The sequence below is a fragment of the Anarrhichthys ocellatus genome, unplaced genomic scaffold (assembly GCF_004355925.1).
Source record: "Anarrhichthys ocellatus isolate YVR2014 unplaced genomic scaffold, GSC_Weel_1.0 scaffold33, whole genome shotgun sequence".
NCBI lineage: Eukaryota > Metazoa > Chordata > Actinopteri > Perciformes > Anarhichadidae > Anarrhichthys > Anarrhichthys ocellatus.
Window position 1 is genome coordinate 1,525,745 of NW_022280063.1, and position 19,562 is coordinate 1,545,306.

The following is a 19,562-nucleotide window of genomic DNA, read 5'->3' on the forward strand; positions in this document are numbered from 1 at the left end:
CCCCCCCCCCCCGGGCCTGAGTGCCCCCCCCCCCCCCCCCCCCCCCCCCCCCCCCCTTTTTTTTTTTCTGAAGCACATTAACCTCCAGTCCCGGGCTCGGCCTCTGCACAGGTTGTACTGCACTTGGCCCTCATGTCTCCTTGACACGCATATCGTCATAAAATAGGACGCACACACATGGATGTCTGAGAGAAACAGCTGCATTGACAACACACATTTTTCTTCCTGCACATCTTTTTCACTTACTGTTCAATTCAAGGGGAATGATGGGAACATGTGTGTTAAAGGTCAGGCAGAGGGTGAGCGATACATTTGCACCTGTCAGCCAAACGCACTGCCCCATATGCCAGACACTGCAGGGAGAATAGAATAGCTGTGTAACTCTATCATGGAGAACGGACCCCGCTGTCGTCACTGATTTCATTATTACTCGCGCTCGTGTGTGTGTGTGTGTGTGTGTGAGCACATTCGTGTGTTTAGCCTGAGAATAATGTCCTCTGCGCTGTTATCACTGCTTCAATCTAGCCGTCCATATGTTCGACTGTGTGCAGACACACTCAATCTCCAGTTGAAAAGCTTTGTCCACCTTGCAATTGGATTTTGTTTTTTTCTTTTTCCGGCGGGGAGGGGCGAGAGGACACAACAAGTGCAAAAACAACCATCTCGCTAGCAGATCTCTTTCTTACAATCCTCTCAGACAAACGCAGTCACACACACACACACACACACAGTGGCACATTGAGATTAAGGCTTGTCAGAAAGGAGTGGGATTTGTCCGGGCTAACACAAGTACAGATGTCTCAATGTGGATGGATTTCCTTTGGGATCGTCTCTGCGCCCTCATTTGATAAGGAGGTGTTTCTGTCGCCGAGACGAGACATGACAGTTAGCTCGGGCCTCGGGTCGCCACGGCAACACAGTGGTTTGGCGGAGAGGACACAAGTGAACCCACTTAGCCGAGACACACACACACACACACACACACACACACACACACACAGAGGTAGAAAATGAAAGATTTTCAGGCAGAGTACACAATGAACTTCCCAGCTGCATTCAGGAGTGCAGAGAAACATGCTGACAGATGCAGACAGGACACTTCAACTACACACACACACACAGGCGTAACAGAGTGTAGTGGGATTACTTTTCAATAACTACATAAACCAGCCATAGTTATAGTTTAAATCCAATATGTTCTTTATTTTTGTTTTATGCGTCCAAGATGAGTCCACAAAAGAGAAAAGTAAGAAAGGAAATGTTAAAATATATATTTTTTTAGTGATATGCAACACACATGTGACAGTGTGTTTCTTATCTCAGGCAATGAGATAATCTGGTTCAGGTCATGATGGTGCCTCAGTACTTTCAACAGGCTTCAATAGATTCACTGCTACAATGGTGCTGATGCAGGCAGCCCGTATTGTGTCTTACACACCACTGACGTAGTACAATGTTAAAGCTCCACTGGGTACCTTGCTGGTGACCACAAACGGCCGTTAAGTCGTTCAATTGTGACAATATTATTAGCCGTAAATCACGGTCTCTCTCTACACTGCTTGCCAAATTGGTAATTCATTTGTATTTTCCTCTTAAATTTAGATTTGACTTCCTTTGAGGATAAACCGGACAAAAGGAATAAAAGTTGCACTACAACAATTTAGTTCTGTATATGATTTGAAGTTGAGGGAGAGCCTGAGATATCTTTTAGTCTCAATTTATAGGTCAAACCCCATGAACAAGGAATCCTACATTTCCCATGATGCTACACAATAGCATCATAAGTGATGCCTGCCCATGTCTTTAAACTCCTTGACCTCAATTTGTGAAGCAGATTTATATCAAATCTGTCGTCTCCGTGCCCAACCTGGATTAACCCGGATGACATCACGGTCAAATACAAGAGCAGCCATGTTTGTAGTTTGATATACGTCTAAACGGATCTGATGATTCACGTACTGAACGTATAACTGCTATCACGCCAAACCACTCTGCAGAATCCACATCTCAGTTCCTCTTGGTGTCCGACACTCTAGAAACTATACATAGAAAGATCAGAACTCTCAACAGCACGGCTTTGATTTAAGTGCAGTTCTTAGAAAATATATGTATTAAATCTCTCAATGAGTTCAAGCTCTTTCTACGCGTAAAACGCCCTCCATAGAAATCAACAGAGTAGCTCTTACAGTCAATGGGAGCTTAACACCGAATATCTTACAGACGGGTTTCAAGGCAATGGAGGCTTTGGAGTGTACAAGGATGGCATTTAGCATCTTAATCTGGGGGATGAGTGTGACATTGTGCATGAGAGTATGTTAATCTGGCTCCCTATTGACCCTTGATATCAATGATATCATCCACAAATGGACTGAGAAGGACAGACAGAAGGCTGAAAACTGAAGAAGAAAAAATGCACTCATCCTGGCGAGAGAGAGAGAGAGAGAGATAGAGATATCAGTGGTAAAGGTGAAAAGAGAGAGGTATTTAGAAAGATGATCGGTTAAAAGGATAAACAGAGAGATGGATGGAGGTAAATGGAGGAGAGCAGTGTGGATGTGTGTGAGAGATTAAATGTGTGTGTGTGTGTGTGTGTGTGTGTGTAGTATAAAGAGGGTCAATGGCGCGGGTCAGGCATCATATGGAGAGGCAGATGTTGGAACATATTGTCCTGGATTACCGCACTGTACACCGGAGAGACGGCCGGACGGACAGGCGGTAAGAGGGAGGGGGCGGGGGGGACAGGGACAGATGAGAGAAGGTAAATGAGGAATCAATCGAGCAACTCGTTTCCCCACCGAACCTTATCTGGAGGAGAGAAAGAGCGCAGCAAAGCATTTTCTCAGATGTGAGAATTGCTTCGGTGTTGGTATCTTTTTCTTGGCCTTAAAGGCTTCTCGGAGTTGCAAGGAAATGCCATTTTGTGATAACAGCATGGGATCAATGTGTAATCAATAGGCAGCACAGATAGGTGACTATACCACTTCCAAACACATAATGAGCAAAGGAAATGTGAACGTATAAATACTTAGAGGTTATTGGTGTAAAAGTCTATTTACTTTTACCTATTTTGTCCCCAAATTGGGATGAAATCCCGAACACAAAACATTTTCAGTGCAATATTGAAGTAATAACTCTTCGCTATCAGCAAATATAAAGTGAAAACTGACTTTCTCGTTTCTGTTTCAACGTTAATTTCAACGGTCTAAAGCTGGCACGAAGAAAAGAAATAACCCAAACACTCGGGATGTTTGTTGAGTTAGCGTTTGCCCTTGAGGCTGTGCCGTATATATCTATAAGCAAGGTAATCATTTTATTTACACTTTACCACTCTATTCGTCTTTCTATCTAGGTCGTTTTATTTTTTATTTGTTGCTTAGTTCAATCACAACTACGAGAGGAAATCGAAACGGCAGTCGTTAAGACGGAGTTTGGGTCCAACTTCTCTGACTCATTGGCTGCTTTCTTTTCTTTTATGTTTTTGGTGCTGAAAGACCAAAAACACGCTGCGACTGAAAAAAACATGATCAGTGGGACAGGAAGTCAGACAGACAGACGGACAAGAATCCATTGAGATCCATACAATAGTCCTCGGTGTCCATGTAAACAATAGAGCTCAGACTGCTCTGAAGCGCCGCTAACTCTCACAACAAAGAACAGGCGGGCTGGTAATCTGACTAAAGCTGCAGATTATTGACCAAGTCACACACACACACACACATAGATCCACCCCTACTAAGATCACAGGAAAAACTGTGCGACAGAGAGAATGGACACACACTGTCAATAGCACTAATACCAAACAGCCAGCCCCATGTTTTCACTGAGAGGAGCACCAATAGTCACACATCACCTTTTCACCTCTCGTCAATAGAGCTCAGGCTTGCACATGCTTACGCGCACACCCTCTTACACACACACACACACACACACACACACACACACACACGACGGGGTGTCATGTGACAAGCAAAGCGCTGACCACTAGACATGCTCGTGTGCACACACAAACAAACACATGCAGATATGTTTGTCTCGTATTAGGGGATTAGGAGCAGAAAGAGTGAGGAACACACACACACGCACTCACACACAGCCAGTGAGTGACATTTCAAATTCCTTATTCTCATCCTGCATCTACGGTTGCATTCCCCCACCCCTCACTCATTGTGTTGCTCCGTGTGTGTGTGTGTGTGTGTGTGTGTGTGTGTGTGTGTGTGTGTGTGTTTGCTCCTCCGGTCACCCCAGGGGGCTTTGCGCTGTCACTTCCTGTTTGTTGACATGGATGTCGTTGTGGCGACGCTCTGGGCGCGCTCCACAGTGCCTCTGCCCTCTGTACCGTGTGTGTGTGTGTGCGTGTGTGCGTGTGTGTGTGTGTGTGTGTGTGTGTGCCATTGCTCGCCGACCCATTGAGCGGGCTTTGAGTGACGGGAGCTGGCCTTGTAATGGAACTCAATTCACTCCGCAAATAAAGAGGCCTTTGAACCACTGGTCCGAATATGGCAGGACACACACACATACACTCACACACACACACACACCGCCCGTGGTCCACTCGCTAGGGGGTTTGGCTGGCAGGGAGCGGAGGGGGGTTGAGGGGCGTTCATGCTCGGCTGCACCCCCCCCCCCTCACTCTCTCTTCCAGGAGCCACAGTGCAGCTAATTGTAGAGAAATGAGCGAGCGGAGGCTGATCTGATCTGAGCACGCTGCCCCTCCTCGCCGCGCTCACGTAGCTCACCAGAGCATGACCGATCTCCCGCTGATTGCCACATCAGCAGCAGCAGCTCACCCTGTCTACTGTATGCACCTCAATTATCGTTTTTCTCCTCGGTGTCCGTAACAGCGGCAGATGCTGACACTCTGGAGCACGGGTTGCTTTCCAACACGAGAGAAAATGCACCAAAGGAATGCGATAAAACTCTACAGTGTGATATTTAGTGGAAATCTTTTGAGAAGACGACGGAACTTGTTCTTTTCTTCTTTTCTCATTAACCATAAACTATGTAATTCAACATTTCTTCAATGTTAAAGCATCCAGTCTCCCAAAGTGTTTGTCAGGGATGAAGTTAATCAGCATCCTATTTAGATTTAGATTCAGAATACGATTCATCTTTTGGGAAATGTCATCTTATTTAAGAATTAAATTAAAAGTTTGGTAATTCAACAAAAGCAAGAGAAGGTAGAGAATCGTAACTGAAAACATGCTGCCGTTTCCCTGTCGCGGTGTTGGAAAGTGAACATTGTTGTTGCCACAAGTGAGTGACAGTCAGGCGGAGATTATTTCAAATTCAAATATGAGTTTCTTCCAAAAAAAAGTACTTCTTTGTGTGCAGTGTGAGCGCTGCCAGTTTGAACGTCCCGTTGTTGTTTTTTGTCTTGTTTGTATAAAAAGAGATAAATGTCTTTATTTAAGATAGCAGAGGAAGCTAATGTGGCTGTCACGAGAGATAGAGAGAGGTTCAAACAGACAGAGAGAGAGAGAGAGAGGGAGCAGTGACAGCATCTCTTCCTTGTCCATTTGCATAAACCAGCCTTTGTTTGACGCCGGTGGCCGGCAGCCAAGCACCAACAGAAGGACGGAAGTTAAACTAAAAAAAAAAAAAAAGGAAAAAAAAGGATGGTCCTCTTCCAGAAAAATCTTCCACCAGAAATAAATGCGAACAATTATAACTATTCAGAAAAGAACAACAACACATCAGTTACTTCTCGCTAAACAACCCGTTCTGTTGCTCTTCAGAGGACGGAATAACAATTCTGAGAAAACAAAACGGCGTCTCAGAGATTTGTATTAGCCGACATGAAAGTAATTGAGCTTTTGCAGGATGATTTTGGAGGAGGAAGATAGAGAGAGACGGAAAGAAGTGTTTATGAACATTGAAGCTCCTTCCAAATTGTGAATATTCCGCCGTGTCTGTTGCTGTGGAAATACTGGCCAGAGACTGTTTTGTGTGATACGGTAGTATTGCATAAATATTCCCAAGTATGTTCACACCATAGCAGCTCGAGCCATAATGCTTTTATTTAATTTGAAATTAATTAAATACATAAACAAGAGTAGGGGAAACCTGTTTGTTTCGCGCAGCAGTTATTGAATCAATTCATCTTTATTTTAGAGCATTTTAGAGCGTCCCTGTGTGTTTTTGCATCTTATTGTCCGTACGCTGAAAACGTCGCAGGGGCACAAGACACTTCTGGCATGTCCCATCTGGCATGTAGCTTCACAAATTTCCCTCCTTTTTTTTTTTTTTTTTTTTGTTATTCTCCATCATCACTTTTTTTCACCTTGAGCGAGAGCCGGGCTCTCCGGCGTGACCTCGATAGCCGGAATGTTTTCCCTTTCTCCCACGATGCACCTGGAGGGGACATGGCCATCTCTGGGCCTGTCAGAGAGGCTGTTAACGCTTCTCCCATGGGGTGAGGGAGGGGGGTTGACAGTGGAGATGTCCCTCTGTATCTCTCTCCGTCACACAAACAGAGGCCGGGACACTAATGGCCTCTTCTTCCAGAGCTTTTTAGCCGCTCTTCTTTTTTGTTTGTGCGCTCTCGAGTATTCATTTATTCATGTTGCCCCTTTCTTCTCCCCCCCCCTCCTCCCCCTCTCTTTTTTCCCCCTCTTCTTCTTCTTTTCTTATTGCCACCCCCCACCCCCTCCTGTCTGTCTCTCTTACCTTGCAGCAGTTGTATGCAGCTCAGCTGGCGGCCATGCAGGTTTCCCCGGGGGCCAAGCAGCACGGAGGCAGCATGCCACCGCAAGGCAACCTGGGCACACACTCCCCGCCCACCAACACACACTCACAGAGCGAGAAGGGCCGCAGCTCCCCGCTGCCTAACAAGACCAAGGTAAGGGTCTTTTGTATTCGTGTGTGTGTGTGTGTGTGTACGTGCGTGTAATGCTAGAAATGCCAGACTGAAAGTCCTGAAAGTTTTACTTTCTTAAAATAAGTGTAGCAATCTGCCAGTTCCGTATATTCACCTATTTTCTACAAATAAGTTTTATTTTTCTTGACTCTAGTACATACATATTCTTTTTTATATTTCAAAATTATATTATATTTCTTAAACATTCTTGAAGCAATTTAAAAAAAAAAAGAAAACGTAACTTCTCTGGTAAATTCTTTCACATTTTAAAAAACAAATATGATTATTTCAAAACTTAATTATAGCCAGAAAAGACTTTTACAGTTAAACTGTGTACACTTTGGCCTTTCTAGTGTTACAGCGGAGACTGAGAGAGTGAATGCCTGCCCGGACGAGATGTTGTTTCCCTGCGGTGCATGACCTGAAAATGTGTGTCCACGCTTGTTTGAAGGTTGCATCCCGAATCTTGTCCTTTTTTTTTTTTTATTTTATCTTATTCTTTCCAATCAAACCAGTGTCCTGAGCAACGGTCTGCTCCTCATGCTAATGCCCGCCCTGGTACCACTCGGAGTACAAACTCACAGTCGCAGTCCAACTTTATCACAAAACTCCAGCTGGTGTGTGGTGGCGGTGGATTTGAGGATGTATTGCTGTTTGTGACGTTTCCTCGGCTGGCTGCACAATAGGGGCGAGGGGAAGCCTCGTGTCCATCCAAGTGGAATTCTATGAATATCTGGTTGGGATATCTGGACCCTGGCCACCTCCCACACACACACACACACACACACACACACACACAACCCCCATGCCCCCTGCCATCCACTCTCGGACCCCCCACAAGTGTAGTGGTCAGTCACAAATCACAGAGACATTGACAGACACATGGGAATAGACTTGTCCGTCTAAGAGTAGGACAACATGTTCAAAATCCTACAGAGAACAATATCTGATTTCTGCTAATAAACATAAAGCAGATCTTCCCAAAGCTGTTTTATTTATCTGTCTTTCCTCTCCTTTATTTTCCTTTCCTCTCCTTTATTTTCCTTTCCTCTCCTTTCTTTTCCTTTCCTCTCACACACACTTTGTTCTGGACCTACGCCTACCCCTGAGTCCACAAACACACACGCACCCACTCTTGCATTGAGGACTAGCTCGCGGCACAGATTTAAAGCTCACGGTTGACCCCAGAGCGTGCCCCCCCCGTGTCCTTGTCCATCAGCCCCTCCCTGCACCTCCGCCGACACACTCGTCTTATTACCATATATATGGAGTTGGGCTGACAGGCAAGTGCTGCGGCCTGTGGTGGAGGGGAAGTGTGGAGCTGTAATGGCCTCCCCAGTCCAGCAGGAGAGGCAGACTGGGGTGTGGACCCACATGGCACGCGACAGGCCCCATGAAGCCAAACTGGCCAATTGACCGCAGCGCTGTTTCGGTGTTACCCCCCGTGCACTCGGACAAACTTTAGATTAGGGCATCGTCGGATTTTAAAGCTATTTCTCTCTTATTTCTTTCTTCCTCTCTTTTCTCTCTGCTTCAGTCTCCTTTGATTTCTTTCATTCAGGCTGACCACTGCAGCGCTCTCACTCATTCATTCTAACACTCTGTCTCTCTCTGGGCGAGTGACATGTATATTTCAGAGGTGTGCTCCCCCTGTGGGGGTCTATCTCAGGTCTCTAGTCATTTAGAGACGCGCTGCCTGCCTCTGCTCACAGCTGTTTGGACTCAGGCGCTCACCGCTTAAGTGCTTTACCCTCGGGTGAGACACGGACACACACACACACACACACACACACACACACAGGTGTTGAAGGAGACACCATGCCAACCATCCCCTTCACACACACACACATGCCCATGCACAAATCACTGCGGCATACATGCAGCTTTCTTATACGCAAGAGTGGACCTTTAGATGTAGGCAGGCATGCATACAGAGCCGTACAATAGTGCCGTTCAAGTGATGCACCATATGTAGCCCGTTCGCTGACATGCATCACACGCACGCAGTGGCCAAAAGAACTGGAACTGTGTACATTTACTCAAGTACTGTGCTTAAGAGCAATTATGAAGTACTTTTACATTTGATGTTACCTTCTACTGCAATTCTTGTCAGAGGAAAATATTGTACTCTTTAGTCATTTTCATTTATCTGTGATATATATTTTACATTTAATATAAATATATATATATATATATATTTATATAGCCATTCTCTAAAGTGAGTACTTTTGCACCTTTAAGTATGTTTTACAGATACTAAACTTTACAAGCATGGCTTGTATTTGCTCCAGAGTATATTTACGACGAGCCTAATTAGTTCAAATATAACAGTCGGTCTAGGCTGTCGTGGTAAAGTCACGTCTGTGCTCGTCTGTTTTCTCCAAATACAAATTAGTAGAAAATGTGCATTTGCGTACTTGAGGAGTCAGGGTTTGAATCGGTGCCACGTAGTGTACAAACCTGTCATATCTGCCTCCTCTGTGTTGCCCTGCTGTCTGAGAGAATTAGATATGACAATATAATTAATATCCAAGCAGTCACTTATAGCTGGAAGGGAAGGAAGAGAGGAGGAAAGACAAGAGAGATGAAAGGAGAGAGGAGCATGTAAAGGTCTTGAGAGAAACCTGCCCAGAATAAACGGTAGTGGCACACACACACACACACACACACACACACACACACACACTTGTCCTGTTAATTGAACCATCAGCCCCAGTGATAAGACGCAGAACCCTGATGTCGCCTTCACATGTCGGCATCCACAGAAGTGAAATACAGCCCACACACACACACACACACACACACACGCATTATCTCTCCCCTGCCGCTTCCTCTCTGTCCCTCTGGCTGTCGTTGTCACTCTGCATGTTTTCGGTCTCAAAGCTGGAGACTGTTTCATCAGCCAAGAGAGACACAAAAGCAATTGTATTAATTCGAGATTCCGAGGCTTTCAGAGGCTTTAGGGGCCTCACACACACACACACGCACACACACACTGTCATGAGATTTAGAGCTTGTTGAACAATGTCTCACACTGACACACACATACACACACACACACACACATTAACAAGTCGGTCCAAGCCTCTCAGCTCCACTGTCTAAACTAATTCCTCCACACTGGCATAATGCAGGTTGGCCACCTTCCCACCATAGGATTTGGCTTGGCGCGGAGAGGAAACTCCCCCCATTCCACTGTACAAGAGGCAGAGGCATTATCTATTTGTAATAAATATTCAAACGCGTTCCCAGCCAAAGCCCACCATAATATGGGTCAGGATTGAGAAGATCCCGCTCAGTGTTTCTCTCCTCCTTTCTCTCCTCTTCTTCTCCGGCCCATTGTCTCACCGAAGGCATCTTTGGGGGTCCTCCGTCTATTTAGACAGACCCCCCTAATGAAGGACAATCCGGTTAGGCCTCGTCGCACACACACACACACACACACACACACACACACACACACACAAAGTGGTGATCGCACACACGCATAGGCACGTAGGCTTAATTGGAAGGGCTTAATTGAGTTGTGAGGGGCTCATAAGGCTTAGTACGACTCAAGGAGTGGGAATGAGGGAGAGTCGACCTTAATGAGTGGGTATACCACACACACATACAGTACTTCCTCTCTTTTTGGATCCCACTGTATGCTGGATTCTACTCCGCCTAAGCAGCAATTAGACTAATGACCAGAAAATAAAGAAAAATAATGTCTCCATTCTATTCTATGGTGTACATGTAGCTAAAGTAGGACCACACCTGTAAAGCTAAAAGTTCCCTTTAATTCACTTATTTACAACATGTACATTTAGGAACAATTCATAAGTTTTTGTCATAAGACGAAGCACTACAAACAGATTGTATTTCTAAACCTCATAGACCATATTGTGGTGCTCTACTTGCGGGCCCATTAAGCCGTCCCTTGCCCCGTGTTGTGTCTGCCTTTTAATTGCGGCGTTTTAATTACACAGAGTGGTCTGTGTACATCTGGCCCCCGGGCGATCTAATTCCTTCCTTCCTGTCACATGACCCTCCGAGGCTGCCCCCTGATTGGATTAGGTCATCAGCAGGGGTGGCGTTGCCATGACAGTTAACGTGATAACAGCCCCTGGCATCGCGCGGTAGTCCGCATGCCGATTCATTTAGCGGGCAGCTGTCTGACTTGTGTTGAGGTTAGTGCCGTGTGCAGACATCCTTTCAGACGAGTGATGGAATTTGATGATATAGATATATCAACTCCTGTTTGGCATCATAATACATAATAAAAGCTACCTCAGAAGTTATGGATTGGTTGCTGGGACTGTGTGTCTTTGAGGCACAAAGCGCCGCTTCGCTGTTCACTCCCATGTTCACAGCCGTGACGGTCCCTTGTTTCTGATGGAGCAAGTGCACATTGAAGTGGCAGACAGTCTTCTGTTCTGTTCTGTTCTGTCGGCTGTTTGATACATCGAGACGTCACCATGTCCTCAGAGCCACAGCTGTAAAGACGGTCTCGGGGAGGTGCTCTGGGAGAGGCAGAGTGCTGCTGCTGTCCGCTGTAGTTTTGGGACTGATTTTAGTGTGTTTCTTCTCCTCAGGTGTGAACGTTGCTCTTACGCTGGCCTTGTTGGAAGCATGCCGAATTTTACTGCATGTTTACTGGAGCCTGCACATGCAGTGTGGAGTGTGCACATGCATGTGAATGAGTCGTCTGGACTTGCCTGTGATAGGGAGTCAGTTATTTTGCATGTAAATGTCAACAGTTTGCACCAAAATTTATCAGTATTTATTGTTGTCCGTGCTGCAATTTTCTTTATTTTTATTTTGCTTGTGACAAGCTGTTTGGATACAGGCAGTGGCATGCAACGTGTCATCTGTCCCACTGCTGTGCATGGGATCCCGTTTCACTAGTGCGTGTTATTAAAGCCTCCATTGCGAGTGGTCTCGGTGAGGGGCCCCCCGCTCCCAAATTGCTACGGTGGTCACAGCAGGCGAAACTGTGCTGTTTTGGTTTTTGCAGGACAGTGAGGGTGCACAGCCACTGAACCTGTCGGCCAAGCCTAAGGCATCCGAGAGCAAGTCACCCAACTCCCCCCCCAACTTCCCCACAGGTCGCTGCTGCTGCTGCCGCCAAGCTGGGCCCCGCCGGCTCCTTGAAGCACAGCGCCGCCCCCTCCAGCATCGGAGGTCCACCGACCAGAGTCAGCTCGATAGGTAAGTGGACTTAAGTAACCATTACACACACACACACACACTCAGGAACAATTAAAAGGATAACCCGAGACTACTGTAATAGAAAACATAGTGACCAAAAATGGTAGCTTTACACATTACCGTGGCCTATTTCTTAGATTGATGTAAAAAACAACAGCCACTACCACAGTTCCCATTGTATTTGCAGGTGATGTTGCAGTGTAGTGTATACAAAATATTATTACCGTTACAAATGATGGCCAAAACTTTGAAAATAAGATTAAAGTTGTAAGAAACGGTAATTTTCCTCACACACAAAGACATATCCAAACAAAAACACGTGAATGCATATATGTTGCGTACATCCAGCATAAGTGGCCCAACACTTGGATACACTTTTATGAAATGCAAATTGTTCCCATTGTGACAACGTTCGCCTTCAAGGAAAACGGTAATAGCCTCGCTGGTAGTGGCGATGACAAGAATAGCATTGCCTCTCCTAGTGCTGCCATTGTTGCCACAGCCAGTACCGTAATCATACCGGGCCACATGCACACATACATGAAATATGACATAAATGAATCACCATTCTGTGCTCCTAATCCATTTTTCACACTGATAGTTCAAATATTACACATATGTAACAGGCTATAATTAGTGTGTTTGTGTTTTTCTTCCGCGTCGCTATTTGCCTCGGGGCTGCTTCATTGTTATGTGTTTATTAGTAACTGAAAGAGACAGAGAGACACAGGGAGTGAGGGGAAGTAGAGAGAGAGAGAGAGAGAGAGAGAGATGGGGATTAGCACTCTTTTTTTTTTTTTTTTGAGCTACGAAGCGGGGGAATAATAAAGAGAGGAGCGCATGACAGACAGGAGGTATCACCAATGAGATTAGACAAGCCTCTTACATGAGCCAGGACAGCGCAAACACCCGGCATTAATGACACAATGACAGCACACACACTCTTAAGACACACACTCAAACGCACACAAAGGCCCACACACACACACACGCAATCCCACCTCCTCCTCCTATAGGCAGTTAGTCATTTTTTTTTTTTTTTTCTGACTTCTTGGCTAATCTCACTGTTTTTCAACAAATCGGCGGATTTAATATCAGATTAGTGGATTTGCGGTCCCAGATGTTTTTTGTTCGGGAAAAATGGATTACAGTGTTTAAAGTTTGTGTGTGATCCCCGCTGAATTATTTTGCGCGTGGGGACCAGTGTGTTTTGTGTCGCACATCCCAGTTAGGTTGCAGCTCGCCGTCCCATCTGTTGAGTTTAGCCGGTCACCAGCAACGTTTGTTATTGCAGTTCATCGTCGTATTAGGATTCCTGTTACAAGTTCAGAGGGGAGAGACGGGGCCAGACAAATTGGAAAAGAGTCTAGAGGCGGTCGTTTTGATGTGGGAGTGAGTGAGTGTGAGTGTGTGTGAGTGTGAGTGTGTGTGTGTGGGCGGGAACAGATTATGAATGTGTGTTTATGTTATTTAGATTCAGACAGGAACAGACGCACATGCAGTAGGAAATTATTATTTATCTCTCAATTTGAACGGGGGAGAGTTGTATTTTATGTTAAAGGGAAGTCAAGAGTGCCTCTGTGAGCCAGGATTGTCAGTGGTAGAATGTAACACACATTTAATTTAATGTAGTGCTGTACTTAAGTACAATTTTAAGGCACTGCACTCGAGTATCTGCATTTTACTCTTGTTTATACTTCTCAACTGCATTTGAGAGAGAAATATTGTGCTTTTTACTTCACCGCATTTCCTGTATCTCACAGGTTTTAGTCACTTGGTGACAAAAGGTGATACATTTTAGAGATCTTAATTAATATATATATTTTTTTTTAATGCAAAACCGCTTAAGACCGTGTTTATGCTCACTAAGGCTTATAGAGTATCCGGGTCATATCTGCAGGTGTAAAGATGGTTCATGAGTTCATTTTCAGTCGCTTCACCTTCCATTAGTGGCGTCCGGATGAATTCCTGTCCACAGTCTTTTCAAATGCACGTTTCTCTTTTTACCCACTTCCCATCCGTCCATCCATCCGTCCTCCCATCTCAAACCGAACTGAAGGGCTGTCAGCGCCTGTAACTTCTACCACGATCACGCGATTTGTCCGTCATAAAGTACGGCAGCTCCCCCCTGACCTCCCTGCAGGAGTGTTTTTTTCTGGACAAAAAGGTATTGCGCTTGTCTGTAGAGATTTGCCGTTCAGAGAGAGACACAATTTGTGTGTGTGGAGGGAGAGAGAGAGAGAGAGAGAGAGAGAGAGAGAGAGAGACACCCCTCCACCCCCCTTCTATCTGGGTCACATTCACTTGTCTGGATGGTTGGCATCGCTGTCAGTTTAAGCGAGACTCACGCACACATTCATGAGTGCAAGAATATCTGTCCGCCCCCCTCCCTCTCTTTTAACTCCAGATTAAAATGGACTGCCACCCGATTCCATCGCCCTCTCCCCCTCTCTCGACACCCCCCCCTCCCCCCCCCTTTTTTTTTTGGCCTCGCTCACATCCTGATTTCCCGGTTATGACTTCTGAAAGAGTTCACGGCTCTGTCATTACCAATCTGAAGCTGGTAATCTGGCCTGAGATGGCATTAGCGGTGCGGATTAGCGCTGATAAAGGCCCCATAAGCCAGCCGCGGCTCTTTGTTAAGAGCTAACACGACTGATAGAGAGAAGCGATAGCGGCGCACACAACCCCGCAAACACACGGTCAGAGCAGATGCCTCATCGGCCGGGCTAAGCTGTGGAAATAATACAAATAATAGAGCGGCGAGATCTGATCTTTGTGAGGTGGCAGGGCAGATGTTCTCAGCTGGGGAAATTAGCAGGACTTCTTAGTAAGAGGCATGAGAGTCATGTGGCCACCTCTGTTCAAAGTGGAACTACGAGGGTTCAGATGAAAAGAGATCCCTGTGCTTGTAGTTGTTTGTTTCTGTGTGTGTGTGTGTGGTGTGTGTGTGTGTGTGTGTGTGTGTGTGTGTGTGTGTTTCCGGCTGAGAGCAGGTGGAGGAGGCGGTGGGATGCTTGTTGCAAGGCTAGCTAGGGGCACACTCAGACTCACATATACCCAGCTCGACAGTCAAGTGGTCCGTGTGTAAGACAGAGAGAGAGAGAGAGACACACACACACACACGCAGATGCCCCGGCAAACCCCCCTCATCAAGTGTATGTTAATGTCTTTACCTCATGGTTCAGGGGAAAATTTATTCTGGATGAAAACCTCCTGCCAGCTTCTCAAGCATAAACACACACACACACTCACACACATATGTATTGCTATTCCAAATGCCTCTCTATTATTATCTCTTATTTATAAAAAGTACAAATACAGTAGATAAAGACTCGGATCACATTTTTACACACAGCTTACGATGATACAAAACCAAATTAATCGCCCCTGTCCCTGTCTCTCCGTGTCTCAGCAGACTTGTTGTCCTCGCTGTCCACGACCGCCTACCTGAGCGACCACGAGGCTGTGACCAAGGCCTTCGCCGAGGCCCGGCAGATGAAGGAGCAGCTGAAGAGAGAGCAGCAGGTCCTGGACGCCAAGGTTGCCGCTGTCAGCAACCTGAGCCTCAACAATGGACGCTCAGACAAGGTAAACCTCATTAAATCCCATCCGTACGGCAGCGCGTGGTACGGTGTGCTGTAACCTGAGCAATGGGCAACAAAGTCTGACAACTGCCCCAAAGGATAAGAGGGCAGAATAATCAAGAATCTAAATAAATGTATTGATGTATTACATATTATATATAAAGGTCCGTCTTAGTACTTTAAAGACCATCTGTTTCAGTCTTTATTGTTATTAGTTCGATCCTTTGGGATGAAAATAAATACATTTTGATATTATCATTTCTATGACAAATGACTCATGAATAGCATGAACAAACTAAAGGGAAATGTATGGATTATCTCAAGAAAAAAAAACACAACTGATTCCAGAGGTCTAAATTCATAAACTCATAAATAAAAAAAATTTAAAAAAACACCCATCACAAGCCGTACCATCTCATTGTCAGTGTGTAATAATTTGTCTTGCCATATGCCATCCCTACTGCACCATGTAGGAGGTAAATCGGTGTACAATGCGCTCGCTGAAATGTGTTGAAGCTAAACAGGGCCAGATAAGGTAAAACCAGAGGCGTCTCGGAGGTAATGAGTGTGTCTGTAAGGCGCACTACAGGGCTCTTGTGTGTGTGTGTGTGTGTGTGTGTGTGTGTGTGTGTGGCAGAGCGGAGCGTTGGGGAGATGGTAATGTGAAGTGACGGCGCCGGCTCCTCGGCAGCGTGGCTAAATTGTGGTTATTTGTTAAACACATTGGGAGTCAGCTGGTGCACGCACACACACACACACACACACATACTTACAGAGCAACAGTGTGCTTGAAGCATCTGCACCGCTGACATTCAACAGCTCTATCTGTCTCTTTCTTCCTTTTTTTTTTTTTTTACTCTCTCATCCGATGCGTTTGAAGCAGTCAAACGCAATATGATTTATGTATTAAACCCAGTTTTTTTTTTTGAAACATTTAGTGAGATAGTAATATACTGTCGATACAGTCTAAAGGATTCAGTCTAATAGCTAATTAGATTCACACCAGGGAGAGAACTGGGAAGAGAGGGAACAACAGGAAATGTAGCTGTTTTTCAGGAGCATGCTTTACAGCTTTCGTTGCATTAAATGGAGGAATTTAGCGGTTTTATTTCACTGCAGGGGGTAATAAAATACTAGACGTAATTTTTATTATGTATTTTTTGTCATTTCTTGTTAAATTGGTGGATGTTATCATTGAAGAATTCAGAGAAATTAGGGGGAAAGGGGAGCTTTTCCTGTTATTGTGACGTCTCATACCAGTGATAACGGTGGAAATGATTCATTTTGTCAGCCTCGTTAAGGAATATGTTTTTACCAGAAAATGTTTTTGTTTTCATGTAAGACTAAGAATATGAAAAGGTATTTTTTTGCCGTTTGGTGTTAAATATTTATTTTAACGCCTTTCTGAATATAAAGTTCTGAAATTTTAGCTGACGAAAAACGTGAATCTTTCTCAGCTTCCAAAGCCAATGCGCTCCGTGCCGACTCCCGCTTCCTCGGCCCTTTGGCTTTGTGCTGCGCGAGTGTGAAGCCGGTGAGCTCTTGGCGTACCGATACAACGGTGTCATCTCTGACACACTCAGAGGATTAGTTTTGTCGCTACTTTGTGTCTTGGCTCCAGTGTCAGCCATTCAATCCACTTTTCTCATGTACTGTGCTGGGGCTTAATGTCAGACTAGGCTGTCATCTACTCTGTCTCCCCGTTCATCTCCGTCTCTGTCTCACACACACACTCACACACACAGCAAAAAGCCCCTTTGTAACGGCACATTGAAGCACAAAATCGTAACGTGTGAGACACGTTTTGTGCTCGTTTTTCCTCGAACGAGGTCTGAATGAGGCTGATCATTTGTGTGAAACGAGGAAAATTCCTAAAATGTGTCTGATTTGCATACAAAATGGCTAAATCTGGTGGATAATTGTTCATTTATTAAAAACATAACAAATTCATAATAAAATACTTTTTTTAAATGCAAATAAACAAAAAAGAGCATTTGCGCATTCTCCCTCTCCCCTACCTTTTTAACCATATTTGTTCCAATCTGAGGGGGAAATTATCTCTAACAATTAAACTATGCTGGACTAAAAACAGAGAAAATGCATTTCATTATCATTCTGCCCTCCTCCCATCCAGCCAGCCAGCTCGCCAGGGTCACATGTAAATGGAGAGGGACACTTTTTGGAAGGTTATTTTAGAAGACGACAGTGTTTTGGGTACGGCTCCTAATCGTGTAATTAAACTGTAAAATGCTGGCGCTGGTGAACTGCGGTATGTGTGTGTGTGTGTGTGTGTGTGTGCGAGTGTGGATGCGCGAGTGTGTGTGCCGGTCGGCGGTCGTGTTCGAGCATAGAGTGTGCCGGCTGCTTGCATTACGCATGTAAATGCTCAGTAAATCAGCCTTTTATTGGTTGTAATAAATACCCAGGGGGCCGTGCGGCGTGGCCTCGCTCTCGTCCGCGCTGCACTCTCCCGCTCTCTCTCTCTCTAATGCGTCAACCCTCGGGGGCCTCTGTGAGAGAGAGGCAAGCCGCTGCACTCCACTCTCGCAGGTGGCTGCCAGGAGTCGACACACACACACACACACACACACACACACACACACATAATATACAGTATACACACAAAACAGTAAACATCCGAATAGGACTAAATATAAACATACACACAGATGTGTGTTCAACCATGCAGGCGTACAGCACTCAACTAACAATTTGCTGCTGACATTAACATTTACGCAGATTCACACTGAAACCAACCAAAACACAAAGTGTCTCTCTGCTCAAACGGCTGCTGTTATTTCTCTGGTTTTTCTGTGTTTGAGGAACTGATACAAAAAAAAAGAATTATTAACAACTGATTTATTTCAGATCAAAGGGGGGCGGGTGTTTCCTTCAGTCATTTCTCACTTCTGTGAAGGAGTTTAAGTCTTCAAAACTGATTTTCTTGCAAACAGATTGGCTTCAGGCCAAGATCTAAAGCAATTTGATTTCTATGCTTCAAAAACAGGAATTTGTGACATGAAACAATTGCTCCTTTCAGCTATAAGTATGTAATGAATAATATCAGTTACTATCATGAACAAGAACAGATCTATTTAAAATCACTTATACGAGTCTTGACGTGTTTCTGCATCCCTGCACTGGGGCTTCACTCATTCATATATTCACACTCATTGACTCGCTCGCTGACCGACTGCAACTGTGAACTGTTTGTGTTGTTTAGGACAAGGCTGCCTTGGAGAGTCTGAGTCAACAGCTGAAGCAGCAGGCAGAGGACAAGTTCAGCCACGCCATGCTGGACTTCACCATGAGCGGAGACTCTGACGGTAGGGGGGGACACACACACACACACACACACACACACACACACACACTCATGCGTGTGGTCATTTAGGTGACAAAAAGTTGTGGGATTTTTTTTTAAATAGCTACAAAGAAGTATTGGAAAATGTGATTCTTCTGTTTAATTACCATACATTTCACCAGTTTAAAGTAAAATACTGTTTTTAAAAAACATCTTTCAGTTTATCTAAAAAATTCAAACCCCTTAAAATGTGAGAATAATTGTTTTGACTGGGAATACTGTAATACCAATGTAATGTCTATATTTGTATTTCTGTCTGCCTCTCCTCACCTCCTTCCTCCCGTCTCCTCGCCCTCCCCCGTCAGGCTCCCCCAGCGTGTCAGACTCCAGAATATTTCGGGAGGCTCGCGGTCGTGGCACCGCCGAGCCGCACATCAAGCGGCCGATGAACGCCTTCATGGTTTGGGCCAAGGACGAGAGGAGAAAGATCCTCCAGGCCTTCCCCGACATGCACAACTCCAACATCAGCAAGATCCTCGGTAAAAGACACACACTCTCTTTTTCTCTCTCACACACACACACACAGTCTGCTTTGAGTGACAGGAGCCTTTGCCCCCCCCCCCCC

At 45.2% G+C, this 19,562-nt stretch overlaps 1 protein-coding gene across 1 annotated transcript in view; it reads left to right on the forward strand.

Moving 5' to 3' along the window:
• sox5 (SRY-box transcription factor 5) overlaps positions 1-19,562 on the forward strand; it is a 67,183-nt gene that overhangs the window by 42,203 nt on the left and 5,418 nt on the right. Inside the window, 6 exon segments of the mRNA XM_031865604.1 lie at positions 6,674-6,838; positions 11,853-11,924; positions 11,926-12,046; positions 15,462-15,637; positions 18,857-18,959; positions 19,303-19,476. Coding sequence (XP_031721464.1) covers positions 6,674-6,838; positions 11,853-11,924; positions 11,926-12,046; positions 15,462-15,637; positions 18,857-18,959; positions 19,303-19,476 — 811 coding nt within the window.